The 26,757-nt window shown below is 39.7% G+C and overlaps 2 protein-coding genes across 10 annotated transcripts in view; both read right to left on the minus strand.

Annotated features, from left to right (window-relative positions):
- Window positions 1-598: 598 nt before the first annotated feature.
- Window positions 599-10,808, minus strand: LOC117471739 (tropomyosin alpha-1 chain-like). 8 transcript variants are annotated; one of them, XM_034116944.1, is made up of 10 exons: window positions 10,695-10,808; window positions 10,108-10,233; window positions 7,319-7,452; window positions 6,287-6,404; window positions 6,022-6,092; window positions 5,819-5,894; window positions 5,640-5,702; window positions 5,327-5,396; window positions 4,735-4,813; window positions 3,867-3,912 (listed from the first exon to the last, which is right to left on the minus strand). In XM_034116944.1, the coding sequence occupies exons 1-10, from the start codon at window positions 10,806-10,808 to the stop codon at window positions 3,909-3,911; spliced, it is 855 nt and encodes a 284-aa protein (XP_033972835.1). In that variant the 3' UTR covers window positions 3,867-3,908. The 8 variants fall into 8 exon arrangements, with proteins under 8 accessions (XP_033972832.1, XP_033972836.1, XP_033972833.1 ...); XM_034116941.1 differs by lacking the exons at window positions 3,867-3,912; window positions 4,735-4,813 and adding an exon at window positions 599-1,563; XM_034116942.1 differs by lacking the exons at window positions 3,867-3,912; window positions 4,735-4,813 and adding an exon at window positions 1,575-2,840.
- Window positions 10,809-17,514: 6,706 nt separating this feature from the next.
- The window catches only part of tln2a (talin 2a), a 51,866-nt gene continuing 42,623 nt past the window's right edge, over window positions 17,515-26,757 (minus strand). The window contains exons 48-57 of one of the 2 annotated variants that reach the window (XM_034116992.1): window positions 25,822-25,938; window positions 25,465-25,650; window positions 25,219-25,326; window positions 24,490-24,595; window positions 24,281-24,286; window positions 23,778-23,902; window positions 21,484-21,672; window positions 21,218-21,400; window positions 20,949-21,074; window positions 17,515-20,348 (exon numbers count right to left, since the gene is read on the minus strand). In XM_034116992.1, coding sequence (XP_033972883.1) covers window positions 20,220-20,348; window positions 20,949-21,074; window positions 21,218-21,400; window positions 21,484-21,672; window positions 23,778-23,902; window positions 24,281-24,286; window positions 24,490-24,595; window positions 25,219-25,326; window positions 25,465-25,650; window positions 25,822-25,938 — 1,275 coding nt within the window. In that variant the 3' untranslated portion in view covers window positions 17,515-20,219. The remainder of the gene's footprint in view (window positions 20,349-20,948; window positions 21,075-21,217; window positions 21,401-21,483; window positions 21,673-23,777; window positions 23,903-24,280; window positions 24,287-24,489; window positions 24,596-25,218; window positions 25,327-25,464; window positions 25,651-25,821; window positions 25,939-26,757) is intronic. The other variant, XM_034116993.1, reaches the window with a different exon arrangement.

Raw genomic sequence — 26,757 nt, forward strand, 5'->3', positions numbered from 1 at the left:
TGTTATTTTTTGTTTGTTTAGAACATATGTTGGCCTTCTCTGGTAAACAGAACACGTGTGCTCTCATTCGTCTTGCACCTAATACACAACAATCTTATTTTTGTTTTTCTGTAATGCAATATGTTATCTCTACTTATTTTTGTGGAAATACTACATACTTCACCTCTTATGCACTTTAAAAAAACATTCTTCAAATAACACCATTATGAGGGGAAAAAAATAAACCACTCTTGGTTTAAATGCATGTAACTCGTGTCAACATGGGCCAAAACCTGTGATAAGCAGTCTTAGGTAGAAACGTTTTTTTCTTTCTGTTAATAACACAATCACTGAATCACAGAAATCAAGTTTCATAGCTCTGGTGATGATAAACAATACAGTGTGATTATAACTCATGGTTACCACATTTCAAAAATGTGTTTAGCTTCTCATTTAAAACAAGTGCTTCCCCTGTATGTTTTTCGTGATTTGCTTAAAGTACCACAAGTATTTCATATTATAAAATAGCCACTATAATGACCAAGTGAACGTTTATTTCACCATTTACATTTTGCACAGCATTCGTTTTTCACACCATTAAAAGAAGTCAGACTTGGAATAAATGATAATTGATCCAACTGTTTATTCATGATCTTTACATTTCCAAGATAAAATGGGAAGAGACACAATAAAATGTTTCTGAAATGAACAGAAAAGTGAGTACAGTGTGTAAACATTTCTTTTACTTAGCCAGTCAAACAGTACATTCAAGCATCTGTGCTAAGAATTCCTTCATTGCTAAACTGTGTACAACATCGCTGACACTGAATACATGTTTAGAATACTGAAGAAACAAAGACACACAAGCAACTTCACGAAAGTACACATAATAAAAGTCCCTTTTATGACCTTGGCTTACTTTATGACTTTGCTGACGATGATTATGTTCATTATGTTTCCCCCCAAAAGTGCAAATTCTCCAGACGTATTGTGTGCACAATTATTAGTGAGTATTTTGACTATATCTATATATTTATATATAAGCATATTTTTCAACTCCAAGCTGTATAACTTGAATGCGTATTGAATTTAAACATATCAGGTGATGTGAGATGAAAATAAACTGAATGAAATGGAAACATTTTCGTTTTTCCCTTTAGTTGCATAATTATTCTGCACCGATAGCATTGTAGTTGTTCAATAATTAAAATAATCCTCAAAAATACTGCTTGCTAATAATTGTGCACAAAGTTTACATGTAAAGGTATTAATGATATGCAGTGAATTTTGACTGACCTTTGATTACAGTGTGTAACGGAAACAGTGTAGTTTAACTGGATATGTGTGTATGTGTGCTACATTGTCTAGAGCTCTTTTCTTCAGGATCACAAGGTCAGAGGAAACATAAACACAAGGCCCAACATCATCTGTAGCAGCCATATACGGGAGCCAGCCATATTCAGAGCAGATGAGGCAACGTGTGGAGAGGAACAGAGCTGGGTCAAAGGTTTATCATCTCCATTAGAGTCTGATCCAGAATCTGCTTTACGCTCAGGCCCTCTTCTTTAGCACGCGAGAGTTTATCTGTTAATAATAGCATTGCTTGGTTAGAAATCATAAAAAACAAACAGAATAAAGATGGGGTAAAAACAGACAAAGCCGGGTTAACAAACCGTGTTAGATATGTGCCGATTATGAAAAAACTTGAATGTAAAAAATTACAATTAGTTAGCATTCAATAAGTACATACATATCCTCGAAACGTGAGTCAACTCACTGTACATATCTTACTAGCTATAGACAGGGCTGTAGTCAAGACTGCATGAGCGGATTTTAGGAGAAAATAATGGACATTTCTTTGTGTTTTAAATGCTTATCAAGACCCTTAGACCCTGTACATCAGATCCAGGTCTATAAAAACAGTATCCATTTCACCCCACATTAGAGACTTCCATTCAAACCCCTTCCTTTTATGTCCCATTATCTTCCTCCACAAGTACCCTAAATTCATTTTTTGCCTCTTTATATTTCCGTATGACAGCTTTCAGTCTGTCTAAAGCTTTAAAGGTTTTACTGTTAAATTGCATTGCTCCCCAACCTTTGATTTTTGACATATACTGCAGTTAGTGACCCATTTCAGAAAGCAGTCATTTAATCACAAGGCACATGTTTCCGCACATGTCTTCATAGACAACTAGTCTGCTTATATTAACCAATTCATCCTTCACACCAAAGTATACTCCCTTCTTTGTTACAATTAAGACTCGAGTGAATTCAAGAGTGTTTCAACTCATAAAAGTAGTTAGATCAGAGACAGCCTGTCAAGAAAAGCAACTGTATTGCTAATGCAAAATTAGCAATACGTGGTCAAAACACTGACATGGGTCCCGACTCAAATGCTACAGATAAAAAAGGGTCTTACAAGGAATATTTGACCACCTGCAGCATTTTAGGAGCCTTTCCCAATCGTCCCCCACTGGCCTTCACCCCGTGAGCAACAGCACCCCATGCAGGTGCTACAGCCCTGTTAGTAACTGAGTAAATATATCAAGTACATTCTGCAACATCACAGTCTGAGGTTGTCCGATCTCTAAATCAGAAACCGCAGCTTTAGCATGCATAATGTGAAAATCATACATTGTTTCCCTTTTGTTAAAAGCATTACTTGGTTTAAGCTTTGCGTCGTAGACACGGCTGTCTACAACCGTTGTTATATCACAGCATTAGACAATATGCCTGGACGTTTGAGTTTCAGAAGAATGGAAGCATAGGAAAGCCCATTCCTGTTTAATCCTCGTTTAAGGCTACTCTCAGTTCATTGGTCAGAAGGCGGTTTTTCTCAATCTGCTTGTATAGATGGTCTTGACAGTCAGAAAGCAGGTAAGAGAAAAGGGGAAGAGACAGAAGAAATGTTAGTACAACAGACAAAGAGTTAGTGCTTTGGAGATCATCACAGAACAAGGGTCAGTCAAGAACTGGACGGCAGACTTCATTAACTCAAACTATAGCAACAACTTACTCCATTTGTCATGCCAATAAGTCTCACTAGATGTCAGTAGATATCCTGGTAACCCATGGCAACATCACCTACTCATTAATTCTTAAGCGCTTGCTGAGATCTTTTTTTTTTCCCCCCCACAAAGATTTTGAGTAAGGCCTGGAAGAAGCCTATGACTATTGGTGCAGGGACGGGGCTAGAATCATCCAATTACCAAGCGGTGTAAATGCTTCGTTAAAATTGAGGATTTAGACACAAATGATTATTCTAAAAGAGGTTTGAGTCAGTCGTTTAAATGCAAAGATCCTTGATTAGGCACAGTTGATTTTTCTAAGTGTGACAAAGATATAAAGTAAGTGGAAATTGCGTTACGTTTTATATTTGTACTGCACACTTGCAGTAACAATACATGAAGCAGAATAAACCCTATATCCACGCAGGTCATGACTTCTGGTTATTTTGCCATATTCTTCTAATTCAAATGAAGACAAGAGGACGGTTGTCATTCATGTAAATATAACAAACACCCCAATACTGCCTTTGCACTCCATAAGGGTCCTCACAAACTGAGAACAAATAAATAAAAAACAGTGAATGGGAGGAGCTTCAGAATTTATTTGAAAGCTACTCAACAAAATAAATTAAAAGACAAAGACAACAGGAACGAAATTAAAAAAGGTGGGACAAATAAAAATGAAGAAACATGGCAGGAGAAAGGGGGAAAAGCTGGCAGAGATGGAAGTGTGTTTATTTTACAGGAAGAAAAACGGCTCAAAGTTCTGTATGAGAAATGAAGGAAGGGATGGCAGCAGCAACAACCCAGTGCGCAGTAGTTACGGGGCAGAAAAGAAATACAGAGACAGAAAGTTGGGCTGTGCTGCAGAGGAGAGAGGTGATGATCAACCAGCTTCTGGGAGAGGGGTGTAAACATTTAGCTGTGAAAAAAGAAGAACAACAAAAAGGGTTGGAGAAATAATGAAGAGGAATGGAAGAATATTGACATGCAGAACAAAGGAGCAAGAAAGGGATGCAGAACTGAGCTGGAAAACGATAGAAAACGAGAACAATTAAAGGTAGGGTAGGTAAGTTTGAGAAACCGTCTCGAGATACACTTTTTGTTATATTCCATGGAATGCTCTTAACATCCCGATAGCAATGAATATCTTAAGTGCTTTGACAAAAAATCCATAAAAAAATGTCATCTGTGGAAGCCGTAGTACTGTAAAAAGTATGACCAATCATTTTAGCCGGCCCGGCTAAAATAACTGGATGGCCTACCTGCCTGTCAGCCTTCCATCTGTGCACAAACTTATCTCGTGCCCTCATTGGTCATGTGCGCGTTTGTGTGTTGGAGGAGGGGCTCTATAAGGAAGTGGCAGAATTTCTCCGGTTGTGTATTTTCAAATTCTAGCGATCTCGAGCCAGTTTCTCAAACGTACCTACCCTACCTTTAATGTCGCTATGTTGGATAGAGTAATAAAAGAAAAACTAACACGCAGTGATTAGTTAACCAGAATAGGTTTTGGGAAATGTAGCTAAGAATCTAGTCGAAAATACATGCATTACACCTTTAGTTCACACTCAAACATAGAGGATAGACAAGCAGTGGAGGATACAAATAAAATCCACCAATCTGTAATTAAACTAGATAAAATAAATCACTGCACTCAAACATGCCACTAGAGGGAGCTATTGTTTGTTGGTTAGGGGTGATGAGATCTAAGGCACACAGCAGAAAGGAGCTTGTGGTGAATTACATGGAGGTCATGTCGTTGAGGGCGTTGTCCAGCTCCTCGCTGATGGCCTTGAACTTCAGTTTCTGGGAGTACAGCTCGTCTATTGTGTGGCAATTATTTTTCAAGTGGCAGGGAAAGATTTGTAATAAAATTAGAACAGAACAGAAAAAATAATAAGAGTCAGAGAACAGAAGTCAAAAGGGAAAACACAAACAAGAGAAACTGAAAAGAAGGACAGAAATAGGGAGTGCAAATGGACCAGCTGCTGACGTTGTGTTAAATTCCTGAGGAGTCACTAAGAAACTGAATCACATGTGCCATGACCCTGTGAGGTCTGCCTGGGACGAGCTGGCCTTGAACAGTGACTACAACAGAGTGCCAAACAGCATCGTGGAGAGAAATGAAGCCGACATGAATAATATCACACGGGCATCAGCGCTTGGTATTTTCCCTCGATAGACAGTCCCTATATTTTATAACAAGATGACCTTTTTGTTGCTTTTTGAGAAGTAACTGCCTTGTACATCACAATTGCACTGTGACAAATACTCCCCTACATTTTGTGAAAACAACTTTTTGAAATGCGTAATAACGAAGTGGAAAAGATTCATACCCTCCAGGTCATCAATGCTCTTCTCAAGCTTGGCGACTGATCTCTCAGCGAACTCAGCACGAGTCTCAGCCTGAACAGAGACACACAGTCAAACATTAGCAATTCACATCAAGAAGTTAACATTACTAGCTACAGCCCTTCAGGGAATTAAATCACTTAGGTGCTGACAAAGAAAGCAGAATACATATACAGTATACGCTTAAGAAAAACAATATATACAGTATAGTTGACAATGAAATCCCTAGTTTGAAAGTTGCTCTATAGAATATAATAAGAAAATAGAAACACAGGATGGATTTCCAAGATAACTCACCTCCTTCAACTTGTCTGTGAGAATCTTGATCTCCTCCTCGTACTTGTCCTCCTTCTGCGAGTACTGTGGTTGCATACAAAGGCCAGAGTTAGGCAAATATACAAGACAGTTTAAAACACTTATAAAGGGTTTATAATGTGGGTTCATTGGAATGTATCCTCTTGGTCAGACATCCCTACCTTTTCTGCCTGGGCCTCCAGAGACTTCAGGTTGTTCTGTACGGTTCTCAGCTCCTCGTCGAGCTCAGAGCATTTTCTGTTGATGTATGGTTTGGTTCACAAGCAGAAGGATGCCATAAACAAACAGAAATCGGAATGAGTCTGAAATGGTATTGAAAGTTTTGACTTTATGAGGAATAGATGTGGGGGGGGGGTGTTTTTACCCTTCAGACATCTCAGCGCGCTCTTCTGTACGTTCCAAGTCACTCTCAATGATCACAAGCTTACGTGCCACCTGAAGTCAACACATGATACATCAGAAGGAGTTACATTTCTTCTGCTATTGTCACTGATCATTTAATGACTTAGTGCCAATAATATACATCCGGAAGAAAGTGTGAATTGACGTCAGCTGCTACATTGAAGTGAAAGAATGTAGAAATTGCTACGCTCAAATTTCAAAGTGCCGTGAATAGCGGAGAAACATGCCTCTTCGTATTTGCGGTCAGCTTCTTCTGCAATGTGTTTGGCCTCCTTCAGCTGGATCTCCTGCAACTCCATCTTCTCCTCGTCCTTCATGGCCCTGTTCTCAATGACCTTCATGCCTCTGAGGGAAAGAAAAAGTATCAAGGGCAAGTCATGGGCACCAAAGACACAACAGCAGGCCAATGTTATGATAATTCCCTTTTATAAGACTGACAAAGCTCAGTAGTTTGTCTTATAAACTGACCATGAAAATGCATTCTATTGTGCTTTTAAATTAAGTTTACCACCAAGCACCTAGTTAATTCAGTATCACGATGTTTAAGGAGGTGTGAATAGTGAAAAAAAGACTACATATATTTTGACGTACATCGGATGACAATGAATGATGGTTCGGATGGCTGGATGGATTACAGACAGTATTTTTTTTCTTATTCTGGTAGTGTTCAAAATGAGAGCAAATGATGACCGGGTGTGTATGCAACATAAACACAAAGTGCCAAGAGTGAGAAATGGGACTCTATTATGCTGTAAATACCTGCACACGTCACGCTTAAAGACAATACTTGTGTTTTCATCAAAATTCCACAGTTGTGCTTTTACATTTTTCCAGGAGTCCTATAATCAATTGTATATTAACAATTGAGAAATTGTCCTATTATGCAAAGCAAAACTACTTTTCTATCCCTGTGTTTAAATGTATTAGATCCTACTGATCATTATTGCAATTTTACTTCCAGCCACCAGTGGCAGCACTGAGGTGTAAGGAGTGGCACTCCTGCAGAGTGCATCAGGTGCATGATTTGATTTTTAGCATATAGTTTAGAAGAATACACCATTTCAGAAATACTGTCCTATCCATGCAACATTAGTCTTTTTCATAAAGAGTATACTTCACATACAGATACTTTTAAAGGCGATGAGGAAATTAAAATCTCATATAATGTAAGGGTAAATGTATATGAATAGTACAACAAACAGAGGGGCGTATCGTATGAGTGGACCAAGTGGGTCTGTTCTCCAGGTGAGGGTACCCACCTCTCGCTCTCATCAGCAGCCTTCTCAGCCTCCTCCAGCTTGGTCAGCGCCGTGGACAGACGCTCCTGAGCCCGGTCCAACTCCTCCTCAACCAGCTGGATACGTCTGTTCAGGGAAGCTACATCTGCCTCAGCCTAGGAGAGCAAAACAACAAGATCATAGAGTCAAATCAAGTTCATTAGTATAGCCCTAAATCAATTTCAATTGTATTCACAGGCCTACAACATCCAGCCCATCCCTTGCACTCCTATGGCAGCTTGGGCTGGGTCAGGAACAAACCCAAGGGAGGGATGCACCAGTGTGCACATTTTATTTGTTAAGCAAGTGGCATTTTGGATGGATCTACTTTTAATACATCTTCAAACCCCGTGTAAGAAGCACTTACATACACTTTTAGACTCATATATCCACCATTCTTCCCCTCTTGCCAGGCGAGCCTGCAATTCCCTGTGTTACAGTGATTAAGTTATCCTGTCCCAGACATAATTAGCAACAAAACATGGCTACAATTCAATGTTTTGGAAGTGGGGAAATAAGCTCCTTTGTGTTCAAACTAGCTTGTAGCCTGCTGCAGTTTTACAAAGAGAAGATTTCAGAGGTCCTGTGGTGCTGCTGCTGCAACATTAGCCTACTTGTTACAGGGCTGTTTGTTTATTCGGGACATACCGGGGTGGTGCCCTATCATCTACTGCTCATCGTGTGTTTGCATCCTACAGTACAGATAATTTCAAGCATGTCTACCTGCGATAGAGTATTAAACCGTCTGTCTGGGCCTTGCAGCCACGCTTTTTGACCAGATTTACGCCTAATGCCGTCGACAGTCTGGGGACTAATTGCCTTAAATGTAATAGCGGCTTACTGATTCCCTCGCACTCCTCTCCTGGTTCAGTTCCCTCTGAAGTCCCGCTGCACGGTCCTCCGCCACATCGGCCTGGTCCTGCAGCGACTTGATTTTCTTCTTCACAGCATCCAGAGAGCTCCCACCGGCCATTTTTGCTCTTTTTGTGTCAGCTAAGCTAGTTTTGGCTCACTCGGCTCTTTGCAGGCTGAACGCAGACACACACTCTTGGAGATGCGGCGCGTCTGATCCCTACCCCCACCGCCTTTAATCGACCGCTGATGAGGATTGGGACGTGCCACCAACCCCGGAAGTAACCGATTATTAACCCCACGCTTGTTCTACAATTTATCACATGAATACAAAAAACATATAATAATTGTGCTAATTTACAAAGTTTTATTCCTAATCAAATTCATGTAATTGTTCCTACTTTGTGTCACTTATGGTTAAAACTATCTTTGCGTGCATCCCCTACTGGTAATTTGAGCCAACCCTATCAAAATCCCAGCTCCAACCATTACACTGAAGATTTAGCAGCTAAACTAAAATGTTTACATGTAAAATTATAATAGTTTGAATAATGAACACAGCTTGAATCATAGTAGGCTTATTACTATTTTTGTTATTATTGTGATTATTTTTGTTTTTAATAGCATTATTATGAGTATCAGTGATGCAATGTAACTCAAAGTACTGTTTATCACATGAATAAATAAACATTTATGAATTTAGCTAATTTCCAATGTTTTTTTTCTAATTAAATTAATGTTATACTTTCCTACTTCTTGTCTAATTCATAAAGTGTTGTAATGAACCCTATTAAAATCCCAGCTCCAACCATTACACTGAAGATTCAGCAGTTAAGCTACAATTGTGTACATCATAGTATATGTAATCGTCTGATGAATTAACACAGCCTAATATAATCACAACACTACAAAAATATTATTAATAGTAATCATACTATAATAATAATAATTAGTATGATTAATAATATTTGTGTAGTATTGTGGTTATTATTGTTGTAATTAATAGTAGTATTATGAGTATCAGTGATGGAGTCTAACTAAAAGTACTGTCCTTAAGTAGGCCTACAGTTTTGCAGTACTTGTCCTTCACTGGAGTAGGGTCTATTTCTATTTTACGACCTTATTATTGATTTTAAATAACTACATTTGAAAGCTTACGTTATAGATTTAGATCATTTATACACATTTTAAATAAACAAATAATTATGATATATCTTTATATAGAAATTGTGTGCAGACACACACAAATGTTTGCATTGCAGTGCATTGATTTGTTTTGTTTTTTTGCAACTTGATTATGGAATTATTTTTATTTTTATGTTTTTGTTTGTGTATTTGTTTGTTTATAGTTAAGTTGTATTTAAGGGAATCTCGTATTATGCATCTGACATGTACTTTTGTAGTTGCCCTGTCATTCAATCAATCAATAAAGTTGTTGAATATTGTTTTTGTGCTGTTGTTTTCAACATTGTTGTGGCAGATTGTAACATATAATCAGGCCTATTTGGTGTAATATTTAAAGCAGTCAATAAAGAGGTATTTTCATCAAGGTAAGACATAATTGTGAGGTGTCAACTGAAACCAGAACAACCGCAAATCTGTCAGGGATTTCCTTGTAAAATGCCCCCCTTGAAACCCTACACTGGCTGAGATTTTATACAAATGAGTTGGGAACGCACCGGTAAGCCAGTGATGCTGGGACCTTACCATTTACCAAGAGCTACATTTAACCGTTCATTTTTTTTATCCTATTCAACCCACAAGTCTCCCATAATTACTTGTTGCAAAACTTAATAATTAGAGTAATATAGGGGGTTGTTAATCATATTCATGGGACCCAAGGGTCAAACCATTAGGCAATGAGTGACCCGATGGGGCTTCCCCACCAGTCAGGTACTGAAATGTAATTCCAAACTCACATCTGTGGCTTTCTTCTCAGCGAGCTCAAGTTTCTCCTGGGCGTCCTTCAGGGCCTCAGAGTACTTGTCCAACTCATCCTCAGTTGACTTCAGCTTCTTCTGCAGTGCTAACAGGTCATCCTCAAGCTTCATTGCAGAAAAAACAAGAGGAGATTTACTAACATGCAGACAGATTCATTATCCACACAGTCAATAACATTAAGTATGTGGCACCTGATGGTGTCTGTGAAAAATCTCTAAGGTGTGAAAACAATAAATGTTTGCTCTACATACTAAACACTTTTTAAACGAATTAGAAACCAATCAATCTAGGCTGTGAGAACATATTTATTATTAAAAATCACAGCTGAATCATAAGAAAGTCAAATGCAAAATTCCCACTTCATGCAGCTTAAATATTAAGTAAAACAATGGAAAAACGCAACCTTATGATTTCAATTTGTTTTTATTAATTCTTTAAGACACCCATATTATTCTTCAGTCCCAGGATATTTTACATGCAGGAATAACGAAGTGCTACTAGGCGCACCGTGCCATTAGCACCAGCGCGTAAAAGCACCGGTGCGCATTTCTCACTGGCTGCCGACCTGTTTGCTCTTGTCCTCGGCTGCTTTCTTGTCTGACTCGGCCTGTTCAGCTCTGTCCAAGGCGTTCTCCTTGTCGAGCTTGAGCATCTGCATCTTCTTCTTGATGGCATCCATGGCTGCTTATTGTCTGGGGTTTCCTCCACGCAAATAAAAAAACTAAATAAACTGAAAGAAATGATCGGAGCGTCTGAACCACACTGAACGCCAAGATGGAGTGCGAACTCGCCTGGGTTGTATGCGTCAAATATGCAGTTTGGCAAGCAGTGACTGGACATCCAATACTTTTTTTGAAACAAGTGCGGCTGTTTGTCAACGTGGTACCTGTCTTTTTATCTGGATCTCTTCAGTGATTCGCTCTTCCAAGAAATTGTACCACTTCTGTGACGGGGTACAGACGTCAGGAGGGCACTCCCCCCTCACACCAAGACCTCCCAGTCCACTCCTTTTTCTAACACCCCTCAAGTGACAGGCAGGAAGAAAAAAAGACAAGGCTCCAAAAAGTAGTATAACTTCTGAGGGGGATTATTGGAAGAAACATGCTGATACAGTTAATGTTCTTAGCCTGCTATCACCCAGGATGATAACCAAGAAAATACATGGGAGAAACTCAAATTAAACAATTACACCTGACTGTACCAACTTAAAGGATTTCAAACATTGCCTTAACAAATCATGTATTGAAACTTATTTAAACAGAGTTGCTACTGTTATACTTCCCCATTGATCACAGCTATTCATACAAAACAAACCCAGCTGATTGGATAAGCCCCTGTGAAAGCTCTTCTCCCTCTGTGAACTGTCATATTAGCCAGTAGGCTTGATTGTCTTCAAGGATAATTTCAGCCACTCCCTCACAGCATAACTGAACTTCCGAAAGAGCAATCAGATAGGCTTTGGTGCTTGTGGAGGTATATCAACAATTGTGTCCAGCTCCTCTCTCAGCTGATGCATGCCTGAGGGTTATATAGCAAAAGGACCACAGTGGATATATTGGCATGGAAGAGAGTGTGCAGAAGTTTGGCATTTCAACAGCCCTCGCCACCCCCCACTGCGTGATTGTTCATGGGGCCGCCGGCACCCCCGCAGCTGTCACACAACCTGTGAAGATGAAGAATCGTTGGGTAATAAAAGTGTATAGTCGACTTAAGTAATTCATTTCTTTACATGTTCAAGTAAACATTGAGAAGGAGAATCAGGCTTAATATAGATACATATAAATTAATGGATGAAAACAACATTAGAGGATAGAAATGACATACAAAGAATAAGATTACAGGGTTATGTAATACTTTATGAACACACTGACACTGAAAGTATTTTGTCATTCTCTAAAGAGCCATTGAAATCTACTACACTTCCTTTTTTACTTGTCTTCACTATTCTGCTTGTGTTTTGTTGAGTGCATAGTATGTTGTGATCTTACTGCTTTGACTCTCCACTCCCATCCTCACAAAAACAAGCAGTCAAAATAATAAATCACACCAAAGCACTATCCCCCAACTCCCTAAGTCTTGATCCATCATAGAAAGAATTGGATAAAGCTAATAAAAATGCTCATTGTTTTGAATCCAACAAATTGCTCGAAAAACGTTGTAGTTACATTTTGTTTCAAGATTATATTCTAAAAGGTTGGACAAGTTACATTTAAAAGCGTTTTGCATCACATTTTTTCCCTTTTCTTCTGCATTTTTTATGCTTATATTTGATTTCTTAGCCGCTCCAGTTGATATCCTTCCTATGAAGTTTTTTAAGGCCATCAGCTGTCACTGTGTTGTCATGCTGCTATGTGTTTTGTGGACTGTTAAGCAGCCAGCCAGGCATGCCAGTCATATACAGAGATCAGAGCGGCTCATGGCGCAATCCATGTCACCCTATCACCCTGGATACATGGAGAGATAGACATCCACACATTTTACCTTTCCAACAAGTAATGATTTACTCTGAGGGTCAGGGATTCAATTCAGCGGTCTCTTTTTATTTATTTAATCGTTTATTTGGCAGGGACAATGCACAGTAATGAACACTTAAAACATTAAAATGTATCAAGCGTAACAGTGCCAGATTTAGCTTTAAGCTAATTTGCATCCGCAGTCCCTCACATAAAACATTTAAGAAAATTACATTTGACAAACATGGCAAAAACAAAATACATGATATGCAAAAAGAGCAAGAGCAGCATACACAAGTATTTATGACATGGCAGTACAATGTAGCAGCAACGACATATAAAGTGCAAGAGATGATACAAGAGCTACCTAAAGTGCAGGAGGAGATACCCCTGTGTTAAAGTGCATTTAGCGGTGATTGCACGTCTGTTTGTTTCTCAACCATTCTTTGAGTTGACCTTTAAAGCTATTGAGAGTGGGACAATCCCGTATCTCAGTTGGGAGGCTGGGAATGAGCTGCCTTTAATGGAGAGGACATTTTGTCCGAAAGTGGTCCGTCTGCGGTGGACCTCACAGTCTCCTCTGGTTTCTGACCTAGTGCAGCGTCCAGTGGTTTTTTTTGTGGATGAATTCCCCTAAGGAAGGGGGGGCCAGTCCATGTAAACATTTATAAAAGAAACACGTACTTTTAAAAGACTTAGATATTAATTATATATTTTGAGTTCTCTATAGTGCAGGCAGAGGTATTTTTATGCAGTATGTTCTATCCTCTCCAGGACCATCACACATGGACAACATGTGTTCAGTATATTTGCGTGTAGAAATGACCAAGTAGTCGTCTTCATGGCTTCTTTAGAACTTTTTTATATCACATTTGTTTTATGGCAAGGAATTTGCCAATCCAAAATCTGAAGTATTTAAAAACAACCCCTTCTTTCAGATATGAGTAATTTGATTAAGCCGGTTTTAAAACACATTTCTTGTCATATATTTACACATCGTAATCATTATTTCTTTAATAATAAAAGTAATATAAATATTGGCAAAAAAAACACCTGCCTTTTAATTGGTCTATACAAAAATCAGTTCCTGTGTCTCAGATTTATACCAACAGGTGCCATATAGGAACAGTTCATAGTATTCCCAGAATTCCCATCATGCAGGAAATATGTGGCCCTGTTTGGCTTTTACAGCCTTTTGAAAATACACATGTGAAGTTTTTAAGACCTTTGAAATTTGATTCAATTAGTTGACCATTGTCTGTTGATGGCTGTGTATGCATTACTGATTTATTGTGGTGAAGAACTCATAAATCCAGACACAAAGTTCATTGTTTATGTGGTGTAACATAGCTCTGTTTGTGGTCTCTATTGTCAATGAGATACTGATACAATGCATGTTGTTGTTTTTAAAGCATTTTAGTTTGCAGATTGACAAGTGGAAGCACAGTTTAGTCTAACCTTGATGCTGCAGGGTGAAGTAAAAATATATGATTCTACACTGTATTTTAGTGAACATGTATTGTTTGAACTGTTTTAGGTAATCACAAACGGGTTTTGATAACTCACTTAGAATAGGAATGTTATTCTTACTTTCAAACTCACTGATCCAGAGATTCTGTGTCTCACACACCAACATCCTTCTTATCACCCCTAAAAGCAGATGTCGTCATTAAGTCGTTAAAAGACATCGTTAAATAGGTGGAGAAGAGTTTAAATGTCTGAAGGAGGATAGTTTAGGTGAAAATATCCTCTGGGAAAGGAATGTAGAGTAAGATAAGGTAAAGATAAACATTGACTTTTGACCTGAGGCCTGTACTACGAAGCTGGATTTTCGCTTAGCCGGCTAAATTCAGGGAAATCTCGGGCTTTCCGGTCCTACGACGCTGGTTCTCTTTTTAGCAGGCTAGATTTCCATGGTAACTTATGCTGAGCGGCAAACCTGCTCCGGAGCAGGTTAGGTTGCAGGCTAAGAGATCAACTCAGTGAAAGCACTGCCTGCTGACCAATCAGAGCTCCCTGTGCGGAGTTTAAAGCGATCAATTCATATGACAGGAGGAGAAAGGAAATACAGTTTAAACTGCCGTTGCAGGAAAGACGACCGGCCAAAATCAACTGACTGTGTGAACGTGAAAATTAATAGAATATCCCCTCCCATCTTCAGAGCAATCTGACTATTATAACATTAGCGTTAAGAAAGCTTACTTAAATATCTGCCACGACATAAGTAACCGGATCAGAGTAACATTAAGTACAGTCCGCGGCACTGTGAGTGCAGACGTAGATGTGTCCCATTATCATTCATATCATATCACATCATAATGTATCATATATTTCCTTATTTGAGTCAGCTGAGCCGTATCTGGCCGTGCAACACTCACAGTGTCACATACTGTATGCAGAAGCATTATTTTAAGCAACACATTAAGTTGACGAAACACTCGAGTCAAATGTAATTAAAGTCAGATCCACTCGTGTCTTGGACGGGGCAGTGATTTCATAAACCTGTTAATGTACGCATTCAAACACTTTTTCTTTTACCAGCTGTATTCACCTTGCAGGTGCAGCTATATGGCTTTTATCCTGGGTAAAGTGTTTAAGTCATGGATGTTTAAAGTTTAACTTCCTCATATTTGACTAATATTAAAGTTCACTTTTCATTCAGGAAGTATGACGCTGCGCTGTCAGTACGCTTCTCCGTGTTTGAGATTGGTCGAATGCTCCAAATACCACCCCTTTCATGTGAACGCGCACCTAACTAGATAGGACACGGCGGCTTGAGCGATCCACTTGATATCCAGCGTCGTAGTACAGTTTAGCGCCAGCGCGTATGTTTTGGATTACGCCAACCGGCTAACTCCAACATATCCAGGTTAAGTTGAACCAGCTTCGTAGTACAGGCCTCTGGTGTGGCTTGGGATCTCACTCTCTGGTCAGACCTCTGATTGAACCCGGCCAGAAGCGAATCCAGCCAGTCAGGGCACTTGGGGGAGGTGGTCAGTTTAAACAGCTCCTCCCCAGGGGCTCTCTAATTCGCTTGGGAGAAAAATGGGAAGGAAGACTCGACAAATCTCCGCCCCAAAGACAGATATGAATACTGATGTTTTGGAGTGTAAAAATGCTTTTGGGTTTGGTGAGTTGGCAGGTCCTGATAACTGTATCCGCATCGCATCACAAACCTGAAGTCCAATTTCTTTTTGGTTTGATGAGTGGTTTGATCCTGACGCATTTATCCGCATCGCATCACAAACCTGAAAGTCCGGAGTGCTCGAGTACTCTGTATAACTTGTATATGTGTTTGGTTTCCTACTAGAAGTAAACTCAGATAATTTGTTATAACTTTGATTCCGGTGTTTTCAATTCCTTTCTTAATTTAATAGAGATCCAGCCTCATCCAACGAACGGCGCGTAGCAGAAGTGTTCTGCTCCAACAAGGGTCAGACCAAAAAAACAAAGCTGTGTGCAGACCCTAACTCCTGAGAAACTCGCAGACAAAAATGGGAGTCAAAAGATGTTTAAACAGTGTATACTGTGCCCCTTTCTTTTAGATATGAGTAGCTCACCTGGTAGAGCTGGAGGCCCATGTATGGAGACTCAGTTCCCGTGTGGAGGACGGAGGAAGTGAATACTGGAATATTTCACTCCATCCTCTATAATTAAACGTCGATGTGGTACAATATTGGTGTGCCAAACTTTTGCTGTAATTCAACCTACCAGGAAGGATTAGACGTGCAGGGTTCAAATGTGAGATCACACAAACATAATTGATGTGATGATTATTTAGCCACTATGCACAACGCATTTCAGGCATAAACATTATGGATGAGGCGTCTTCTATCAGCAGCTTGTCCACGTTAAATCCAATGCCCTCATCCAGGGTTTTAACCATGTCCTTATCAGCCAAGTCAGTGTAACAGCCAGGGCCTCTTGTTAAAACTGAGATCCAGTAGATCTCCATAGATAATGTGAAAGTGTTACTGTTAGATTTAGATTTGGAAAAATGTCTGCAATGGCATGCCTAAGGAACCAACTCTAATAGAAAATGGCTGAAAAAAGGATTCCCGGTTTAAAAGCAGATTTAGTAGCAGCTGTGCGTCAGTAATTCACATTACCACCTCAAATTTTAGTGCCGGTCAAATTTAGCACAGCTCTCACTTCATAGCATGGACTCAATATAGCTCCAGGTTTAGTGCTGACTAAGAAATACCACCTTGTCTTGACACAGACACTTTAAGAGACTTTGTCCTCCTGCCAGCACGCACCTCTCTGTTATCCCTGGGACTGGAGAGCGTAGTAGTGGTAGCCTACTGCTGCTGAGACATTGGGAGAGGACAGTCAGAGTTTGATGTCTCATACTTTGTTTAATGAGCCGCATCTGTTAAATATTACTTTTTGTAATTTTATTACCCTTCATAAAGGTTTTAAAGCCGTTTTAAAGCCATCTCCAAACTGACAGCTAAACAATACTGGTGGAGAACCGATTCCTATGTTTGGGTATTGGACCTGGATATAATTCAAAAAGCAACCAAAATGTGTATTTGTCGTCAAAGACTGAAAACTGTTTGAACAAGTGTTTTGTATTAAGTCTTTGGTCCAATTTAAGATTGATTTTATTGAGGTAAAGTCCCATTTTTAAAAACGTTTTGAGAAGAGACTACATTGATATATTTTTTTAAATGAAGGAAAAAGGGTACAACTAAGTTTATATTACCCAAAATAAAGGACATTCAGATTCAGAACAGATGAGGACCTCAAACTGGAAGATAAGGTACCAGAAGCCGATGGGTTCAATTGGGGAATATTTGATCTCAAATTTGCAATAGTTTGTTAATAAACCGGAAAGTGATGATATGATGGCACATTTTAATCACACTTAGTGAACAAATATAACAGCCTTCTTTCTTTGCTCCACCAAAGGAAACATGACAAACAAAGTTACATTGAAATGCTTTATTTTCAGTGAATACAAAAAATAGTTTTGTCAAGGCCAGATAAATATCTTTTATATTGTATGTTATCACTCATCTTAATTGTAGTAACTTCATAATTGTATTTATGTTAAGGGGGGGAAACTCACAGAACACTTCAATTACTCCACATCATTGAAATGCGTCACAACATCTGAATGGTGACAGATACATCGAACCGTTCTCATCACATTTATCGTTCATCGAGGCTTAAAAGCAAAAGAAAAAAGCCAATCAATAAAATTCAGTGACTTCATAACAAATAATAAAGCAGTTGACAGACCAACATCTGCAGTCAATCGTGGTTTCGAAGCACTGTGGTACATGCCCATGGAATGCAGTACAAAAATGTGTTCATATATATGATACATACTTGTATATATATACTGATGGTACATTTTAAACAGCAACACATTGTTTTGACTGTCGGACAATTTCTATGTCATCCCCAAAGGCCTTATATGTGGCGGAGAGATTAAAAGAGGAGAATGGAGGGGATGCAGGTGAAAAGTATGTCAACAAGTGGGACAACAAATGTAAGAAAAAAAACCCACGGACATCATCCTACATTCCCAAATATCGGCTTGTCCAGTACCTTTTTTTGAGCAATGAGGTGAAGCTGTCTCTCGAGCAAACCAGACACTGTATGGGCTACGGACTAAGGCACTAAAAATAACACTACAGACTTCACTGATGAGTAGTGGACCCACCCTCCCCACCCTCACACACTCGCACACAAAATACAACGCCAGAAAACACCTCTGAATTCAGACCAAACTGTAAACAAAGAAAGAATGAGAAGTGACGGTGTGTCATAAGCCATTTGCTATGGCATACGGTCTTGTACGTGGAGGTAAGAGTCACTGTTAAAAGTTGAACTCTGCATAAACAAGAAGATGCATCCGAAGCACAAAGCCATGCATTTTCACAGCAGGACCTAATCTTACAATATATCGTACTTTAATATTGAAACACAGCCCAAATAAAGTAAGACGAGGGAACCCAACACTACAATCAAACTCGGTAAACGAAAAAGTTCTTCTATTGCAGCAAGTAGTATATTCAGTAATGTTGCACAGAGCACCCTTCAACTGAGACAATGATAGACACTGATGGATGAAAAGGAGATGAACTGCAGTGATTAGTTTTGCAGCCACGTCACTTTCACTCCACTTCATTTAAACATTAATTCTTAAAAGTTTGATTTGTTACAAGAAGCTTATTGCTTAGTCATTTTAAGATTTCAAATTGTGCTCCCGTCTGAATGTACAGAATTGGAGGTGGATGGACTAGAAATCAATCCCAGGCAGTGATCGGGTATTGCTGGAGAGAGTACTATAATCACTATCAGCTGAATAGAAAATATTTAGGGAAAGGGCAACAAACAGGGGGGGGGGGGGAAACCATCAGACAAAGCACAGAAAGGGCACGGCAATCGATTCAGAGGTATTTACAGGTTTTCTTATTTCACAAGATGTTGAAGCCAATCAACCTGCCTGGGTCCTGTAATCACATTTTCTATACTTAATTAAAATAAGCATTCAATTATACAAAATGCTCTTTTACAATATGACTACGTTTGCATGGTGTAATGGAAACCAGCACTGCCCCCTAAAGCACCGTCTGTGTTATTGCATCATGATCAAATTCTGTTTATACTGTATGAAGGTCTCAATACACACAAAGATAAAGGGAGATACAAATGTGTTTGAAGGATTGGGGATATTTCGTGAACACGGGCTCTGCTAGAAGTGGAATTGAGGTGAGACCCTTTCTGACCCCTGTCTGCTAAAAATACTCGGGAGTAATAAATAATCCTTCTATGGTAAGATGTCATCCTGTGGAGAAAAGCATTCGCGTGGTAAGGAAATGTAAAACATTCTACTGGAGTCTGAGAGGCCGCACACGGATATTCAAGAGCTTCGACAAACATGTGGAAGTTGGTGCACCTTAAAAAGACATTTAGCATGTAGAGCCCATGGATATCTGCTTTAAAAAATGACAAGAAAGAGAGCAACATATGCTTATTTCACTGTCTACTTTAAAGGACGATTAACAAAAACAACATGTTGGATTGAGAGTGTCGTCCTAGAAACAGCAATATGCATCCTACCTGTCTTCGGGTTAATGACCACTGAGTTGAAGTAAAGACACATCATGCTTTAAACAGACATTAAGGTGCCAAATTGGAGCATGAAATACAACATTCATACAATATCAGAGTACCGAGCTGAAATATCTTTGCTGCAGTTAAACGGCTATATCACATGAACGGCAATACAATCATTTCTTCATCTTCGAGGTTTATGGAGCGAGAGCGGCAATTTTAAATCAAAAACATGAGAGCATGAGAGATGTGCCGTTTGTCCCGAGCGTGTCACATTCTGGCTCAGATTGGATCAGTCAAAGTAGTTATGCTATACATGAGGACAAAAAACAGTTCTTCAGTCGAATCGCCACAATCTTCGTGTGGTTTTCAGAGAGTAGTCAGTTCCATACAGTAGTGTTTCAAACTTGTAGAAGTCCAGTTGGAGATCTTTCAATGCAGACTTGGGAATCACTAGTTTGTTAAAATCAGTCCCAACATATCTGAAGTCGCTGTGTTCCAGTGTGCCATCAAAGAGGACACAAACTCGCAACACAAACACGGAGTGCAAGTGCGAGTTTGAATATTTAGTTATCGTCCTCTCGTAGTTCGCTGGGCAGGAACTTGTACTGCTGCTGTCTGATCTGAGCCAGTTTCTTCCTGGCTTCCTCCAGCTCCCTCTCCTTTCTCAACATCTCCTCCTGGGCTGCAATGATCTAGACAGACACAAAATAAAAAACATGACATTTAAAGCATCTAGCAATTCAACTATAAGACATCTCTGTTAAACATATTTTAGATAGCTGAAACACCCATTCAGTCCACATTTTGTTCAACAGTATCACATGCTTTTCAAAACTATTCACACACTAATTTGTATCTCTTAATGCTTTCTCTGTGGTTGATGTGTATCTTTGTGTACATTTACTGTACAAGAGTGTGTTTGTGTGTGAGCGTGCAAGTGTATTAAGTTTTCATTCCCGTAGTCCTAAAGATACAAATTCAGTACTTGTAGGAGCACTGGATTGACAAAATAAATAATATTTTTCTGAGAAGATGAAGAGACTAGAGGAGCTAAAAATGAATCTATTAAAAGACAGCATGGCGAGGACAATTAAAAAATGTAAAACTTTAGAGATAATAATGAGAAACAATCTGAGTTAGTAAGGATGGACCATATCACTTACGTTTTGGATATGTATTAAGTGTGATCTAGTGCTAATGCATCTAAATGTCCATTTAACAAAACATATTAAAAATGCAATGGCAAAGAGATGTTTTCTGAAATGAACTCAGATCTCCCCTGATGTTCCTACCTGTGCTATTCCACCCACAAACTTGGTCTTGACCACCACGTTGTCCTCATCCGCTTTGTCAAACGCTGCCTTCTGAGCGGCTCGCACCAAGTTGTCTGATGCCTTCTTTACTGCATTCCCAGCAATCTGTTGAGGAAAAGAGCAGTGAGAACAGCCAATAGCAGCATCACATTTAAAATACAGTAAAACAATAAGACTGCCCCACAGCATGCAATGAGAACTAATATTTTTGAATTAAACATTTGGTTCAGCATGTGTCTGCACTGCACCTGTAGTCTCCTCATGGCCTCTGAGTCCTGGTCCGCCTTCACCTTACAGGCCACCAGCAGCTGGGCGGTGGAGGCCGCCACCTGTTTGGCCGAACAGATGAGCTTCTCCTCACTTGCGTGGCCTTGCACGGAGGCGTTGGCTGCCTCACACAGGTTGCTGGTTGCTGCTGCTACCATACGTGCCTGGAATAGAAAGAACATTCTGTTGAAAGAACTGTGCCTCAGGTTGTAAACTGCGTAAAAATGGAGCTTCCCTACACACTTACAGCAGAGATGAGCCCCTGGGACCACTGCCCGTCGTCCACAGCGTTGGCAGGGATCAGGCCCACTTTGCCCTGAGCCACCAGCTCCCTCTGGGCAGCCGAGGCGGATTTGACCAACGCGCTGGTGGCTGCAGCGATGGACTTGGCCGCCTCCAGGATCTGCTCCTCGAAGTTCAGCGACTCGTCTGCTTGCTGAGGGGGAAGAAGACAAAATCAGTCAGACAGAATCCTTGATAAACATGTTGTTTGTTAAATCATCGTGTACATGTGACTCTTGTCAACTCAATCTCAATGAGAGCATCTTCCCTATAAACATGGGGATAGAAAAAGTTGATTCATATGTCCCCATCTATACTGACACACTTGGGAGACTATGAAAAACAAAAGACGACTTGCAGAAGCGTCACATAGGCAGATACAGAGCATATCTTTAAGCATTTGATAAGAGGCTAGATGCAACTGAAGAAGAAGCGAGACTCTGCACAAAGATCAGTTTTATACATCCAATCACGCTCAAGTGTCCCTGGGTAAACCACTCGCACACTTTCACACACAAATCACATTCACACCACAAGTCTGTAGACAGAGCGGGACACTGTAGGAATATGTTTGATATATAGTTGGGACTGAATAACAACCTAATATATCAAACATATCAGACAGAGACCTGCAGAGAAGGCCTCCGGTGGTGGGGGCAGGCAGGGAAGTGGGGGGGGGGTAACTGGGAGCCAGAGGGACAGCTACAACTGACACAGATGGACACATGATTGGAGGAGGGGGAGGCGGGACATGGAGGATGTGCTGTATGGAGGATGGGGATATGGCTGAAGATTAATTCGTTTTTAATGAGGGAAGTATAAACTACAGGGATAAGACTCAACAACATCGATGAGTACTGAATGATTAGGGCCATGTGTATTTGATTTCTGATTTGAGTCAGAATTTTGAGGATGGGCTTGGAAAACCACTTATGGGTAAAAGGTGAGTGTCTGTGATTGTTATTAGAATTTCAAAGATTCTGGTGTGATCTTAAATCAAAGTCAAACAGAATGATATGATAATATGTAACAGAGAAGGGATGGCACAAGACACAGTGAACTCTTTCTGTGAATGTCAGGACAAGTATCATTTTGTTACTGTGGAAACACTCAACATTAAATAAAAAGCACAACAACAACATAGATCCTAACAGACAAGCAAAGGACATTGATTACCATAAAAAGGGTAATGATGCATAGCTCTGCTACAAAGGTTAAACTGACTATTTTAGATGCGGGACCTTTACTGTAATGGGAATTTGTTGTATAGGTACTTTTTATTACTACTGTAGGTCATTCTTAAGCCACTGGAAACTATCAAACAGTATATTAAGCAGTTCAACTTAGCCAAGGGCAGTAGTTACAATAACTCACTTGTGGAAAATATAGTTAACATACATAACTTCTTCAAAATGAGGCCACATTGCAGTAGTACGTATTATATTTATATATTTTTAATTATATTTTTCTAGTGATACATCTCTTGAATGAAACTTTGATTGATGGAGTGTTTTTTAATTTGTTTAATCTAAATTAATCTGTAATTACTTTTTTCTATTAATTTACATTAACACTTGTAAGGACAGCTGCGATAAACTATTTAATAACAAGTATTTCTTCTGTAGTTAGAAAAAGCCTCCAACACAGAGTTACTGGGTGTTTCTCAATGTCGAGTACGCTTGCTTGGTAGCACATGTCTTCCGAGCGTCTTGCTTCAGAAGCGAGGCAAGAATACTTCCTAGCATTCGGAAAACGAAGAGTGGAACAGGCGAGCAAGTGTGCGTCATATGAGAGGCCCCGCCTTACATTTTCCGCCACAGATTTGGGGAAATTGGTCCGTGCGCAAAGCATTGTGGGGATTTTAAGACCGCGGAGTCTACTCATGTGCAGCCTCGACATTTCTCCAAACGAAGTACGCCGGGCTCGGTAGAATTCCAAGTATGCTGGACATTGGAACAGTACTTCGGCGGCACTCGATGACGTAGTATGCTTGAAATAGTGGCTCTGGAGCAGCTTTACTCGAGATTGAGAAACACCCACAGTCTAGTATCAATAGAAGATGCACCACCATCTTCTTTCCTACTGCTCTGCAAATCTTTCTGAAACAACGCTAAATCGCTATCTCTTTCACTTCCCAAACACTGACAAAGTCTGTGTGAGTTATCGGTCATATGCCGTCATAAGTGCTTTGAGCACCAGGAAAAGAGCTATTTAAATAACATGTATTATTATTATTATTATAATAATAATGTCACCCACCTTGGGCTTGGCTCTGGGTTTGAGCTGCTCCAGCTTCTTCGCCGCCGCTTCGATGGACGCGGCGGCTCCGAGCAGCTCCGTCTCTGCGATCACGGTCGGATCCTCCGGGTCCACCCACTCGGAACCTGATGTATGCATGCACACACATAATTAAGACGTATATTTGAAAATATAATTTGAAATAAGCAGTGTGGTCAAAAGATCATGCCACAGAGACGACAACAACAACAACACTGTGATCACACGAAAAGTGCCGCACTGCATCCCATGCATAGCTGATGGAGGCCACAAACTGCCATTCACTGCAATGAAGATGGTGTTATTTTAAATGAAATGGCACATGAAACGGAGCGCGATGGTTGGAGCTGGCTCGAGAAGCGTGATAGCAGCTGGATCTCAACAGAAACAAATAAATGAATCAATGTTAGCGCCGAAAAGAGAAGGTGTCCAACAGCTCACAACTGGTGAAATAAGTCACAGTACAGAAAACAATGCTAACTTACCTCCATCTGTGGCAAGAGAAAGAGGACAGGGATATTACCAAAAGATTGTTTTAAAGAATGTTTCTCTGATATAAAGGAAATGTATTTCTCATAGATGTAGTAGCCTCCTACTGGGGATTATACACATGAGCTTGAGTGAATCAATGCAAGTTATTGAGTACATTAAACACTGTAATGGAGTCAGTGTGTGCAGAGTATTTGAGCCGTACCCTTCATGGCCTCGGCGCTCTGAATGAGCTCCGTCACGGCTCCTGCCACGCGCTTAGAGCACGCCGCCAGCTGCTGCTTCTGATCTGCAGTGGGCTTCTGCAGGACCTACACACACACACACACACACACACACACACACACACACACACACACACACACACACACACACACACACACAAAAACATGCATAAACACACAATAATGACAAAGTATTCTGCTTGAAAAGATTGGTTGCGTGCCAGAAACGAAGACTTGCTTTCCAATAATTAATGTAATTTATGAACGTGATGGTACTTTTTCATTCACCTTAACAGAATTGTATATGATTTAAATAAACCTCTCAAAGCCTACTGTATAAGAGCCTCAGTTGGTTTTCATCATTCAAAACCACCAAAACGTATCAAATGTTAACTCAATACATCACAACCTTTCTAAATATATCAAACATGTCAGGCAAATAAATGTATACAAATTATAAATTAAATGAAATTAAATTAATAAATGAATTAAATGATAAATTAATTGTACATTCTTTCACCCATTAAACGATGGCTTCTTGGGTTCGAATATATAATTAAAAGGTAATAATCAGATACAAATACGCAATGTATCTGATGAATGTCCTACAATGTGTATTTTCACATTTTAATTCCGACTCTTACTAGTGAGCGCCAAAAAGAGCAACAATCTCTTTCTTACTGTATGAAGATACTCATGACATAACCTACCATTAGCACTTGCTCCAGCAGGTCGATGTATCCGGTGGTACACTCTGACCCGTACGTCAGCGCTCTGTTCATCACCTCCTCACTGACCTCTGGGTGGTAGGCCGCTTGCTGAGAGACAGAAACACAAACACTCCAGATTCAACAGGACTGCTAAACTCTAAAGTATATATATTTGAGACATAATGAAACTACATTAAGACATTAAGACATTAATCACGTATGAATAGGTCTACTGGTAAAAAGGACCTTGCAGGTGTTGAGCATGTCTGAGATGGCCTTGCGGCTGAGGTTGGCGGTGTGGATGATGTCCTCCTGTCGGGCAGAGTTACCCGCGGCTACCGCTTTAGCAGTTGCCATGGTGATGCCTTTAGTCATGCGAATGAACTCCTCAGGTGTGGTCGTCTTGTTGGGAGCAACTCTGGATTGAAACACCTGGTGAACAAAAAGTGTGAGGATGTCATTTAGCTTAAAGCAAAAAGACAAAATATGAATGTTGAATCATCAAAGGCATCATTCAGCATCATTCATTCATATGTAATACAGGTGATACTGCATTACAGTTGTCCAACATCTAACAACCAAAGGCCCTTCATGTGTCCTTACCGTCAGTTCCTGTTTGATGCACTCGATGGTGGCCTCCAGTGCTCTGGTGCCCCGGGTGGCTTCGTCCTCTACAGCCTTCACGGTTTTCAGCAAAGACGTCACGTTGGTCACCATCACCTGAACACAAGAGAACAGAAAATAAGTAAATCGGAAATCGTCTTAGTTCATTCACATCAAACAGCATGATTATGTGGCAGGATGAGCAATTCAACCAAATTATGTTCATTAGAGTGAATGACCTGAAAACTGAAGTTATACTGATGTTGATATGCAAAAAATGACAGAGGCAAAAGCGACATATATCGACATATCGCCACATCCAGTCATGGTTTACACTGCAACACAACATCAATGTCTTACAGAAGCCCCCGTTAAAATGTCCACAGGTACATTGAGAGTCATATTTCATGGATATAAGCCCCTATTGTGTTTCTCTATGGTTTTAGTATTGCCTATTCCAGTGCTTCTCAAACTTTTTTCAGTAATGTACCCCCTTTGAAACATTTTCTCAGCCAAGTACCCCCTGACCGACCCCGAACATTTTTGATCGAAAAAGCCTATATAAATAATTACAATATAGTGATGTTCCCTCAGTGCGTGATTTATTAACTCCTTCATGAACGAATTACAACAAACAAAGGATATTTTCATTTTATGCATGAAAGAAAATAACGTTTTTATAAAACAGATTTTTCCAAGGAGTTTTTCAACTGAAGTAATATATGTTTAACAAACTAATGAACAAAATGATATATTGTGAAAAACTATAAAATACAATACACACATTTGACATGTTTATATGAGGACCCCCTTGATGGTTCTAGGAATATTTTATTTAAGATTGTGTTTTCTATTTAACTTATTGTACTAACATTATTTTTGTAATCATGCATGGTATTTTTTTTATTAACCTTTTTTTTTTAAATCTCACGTACC

This window comes from Trematomus bernacchii, unplaced genomic scaffold (assembly GCF_902827165.1).
Source record: "Trematomus bernacchii unplaced genomic scaffold, fTreBer1.1, whole genome shotgun sequence".
NCBI classification, from domain to species: domain Eukaryota; kingdom Metazoa; phylum Chordata; class Actinopteri; order Perciformes; family Nototheniidae; genus Trematomus; species Trematomus bernacchii.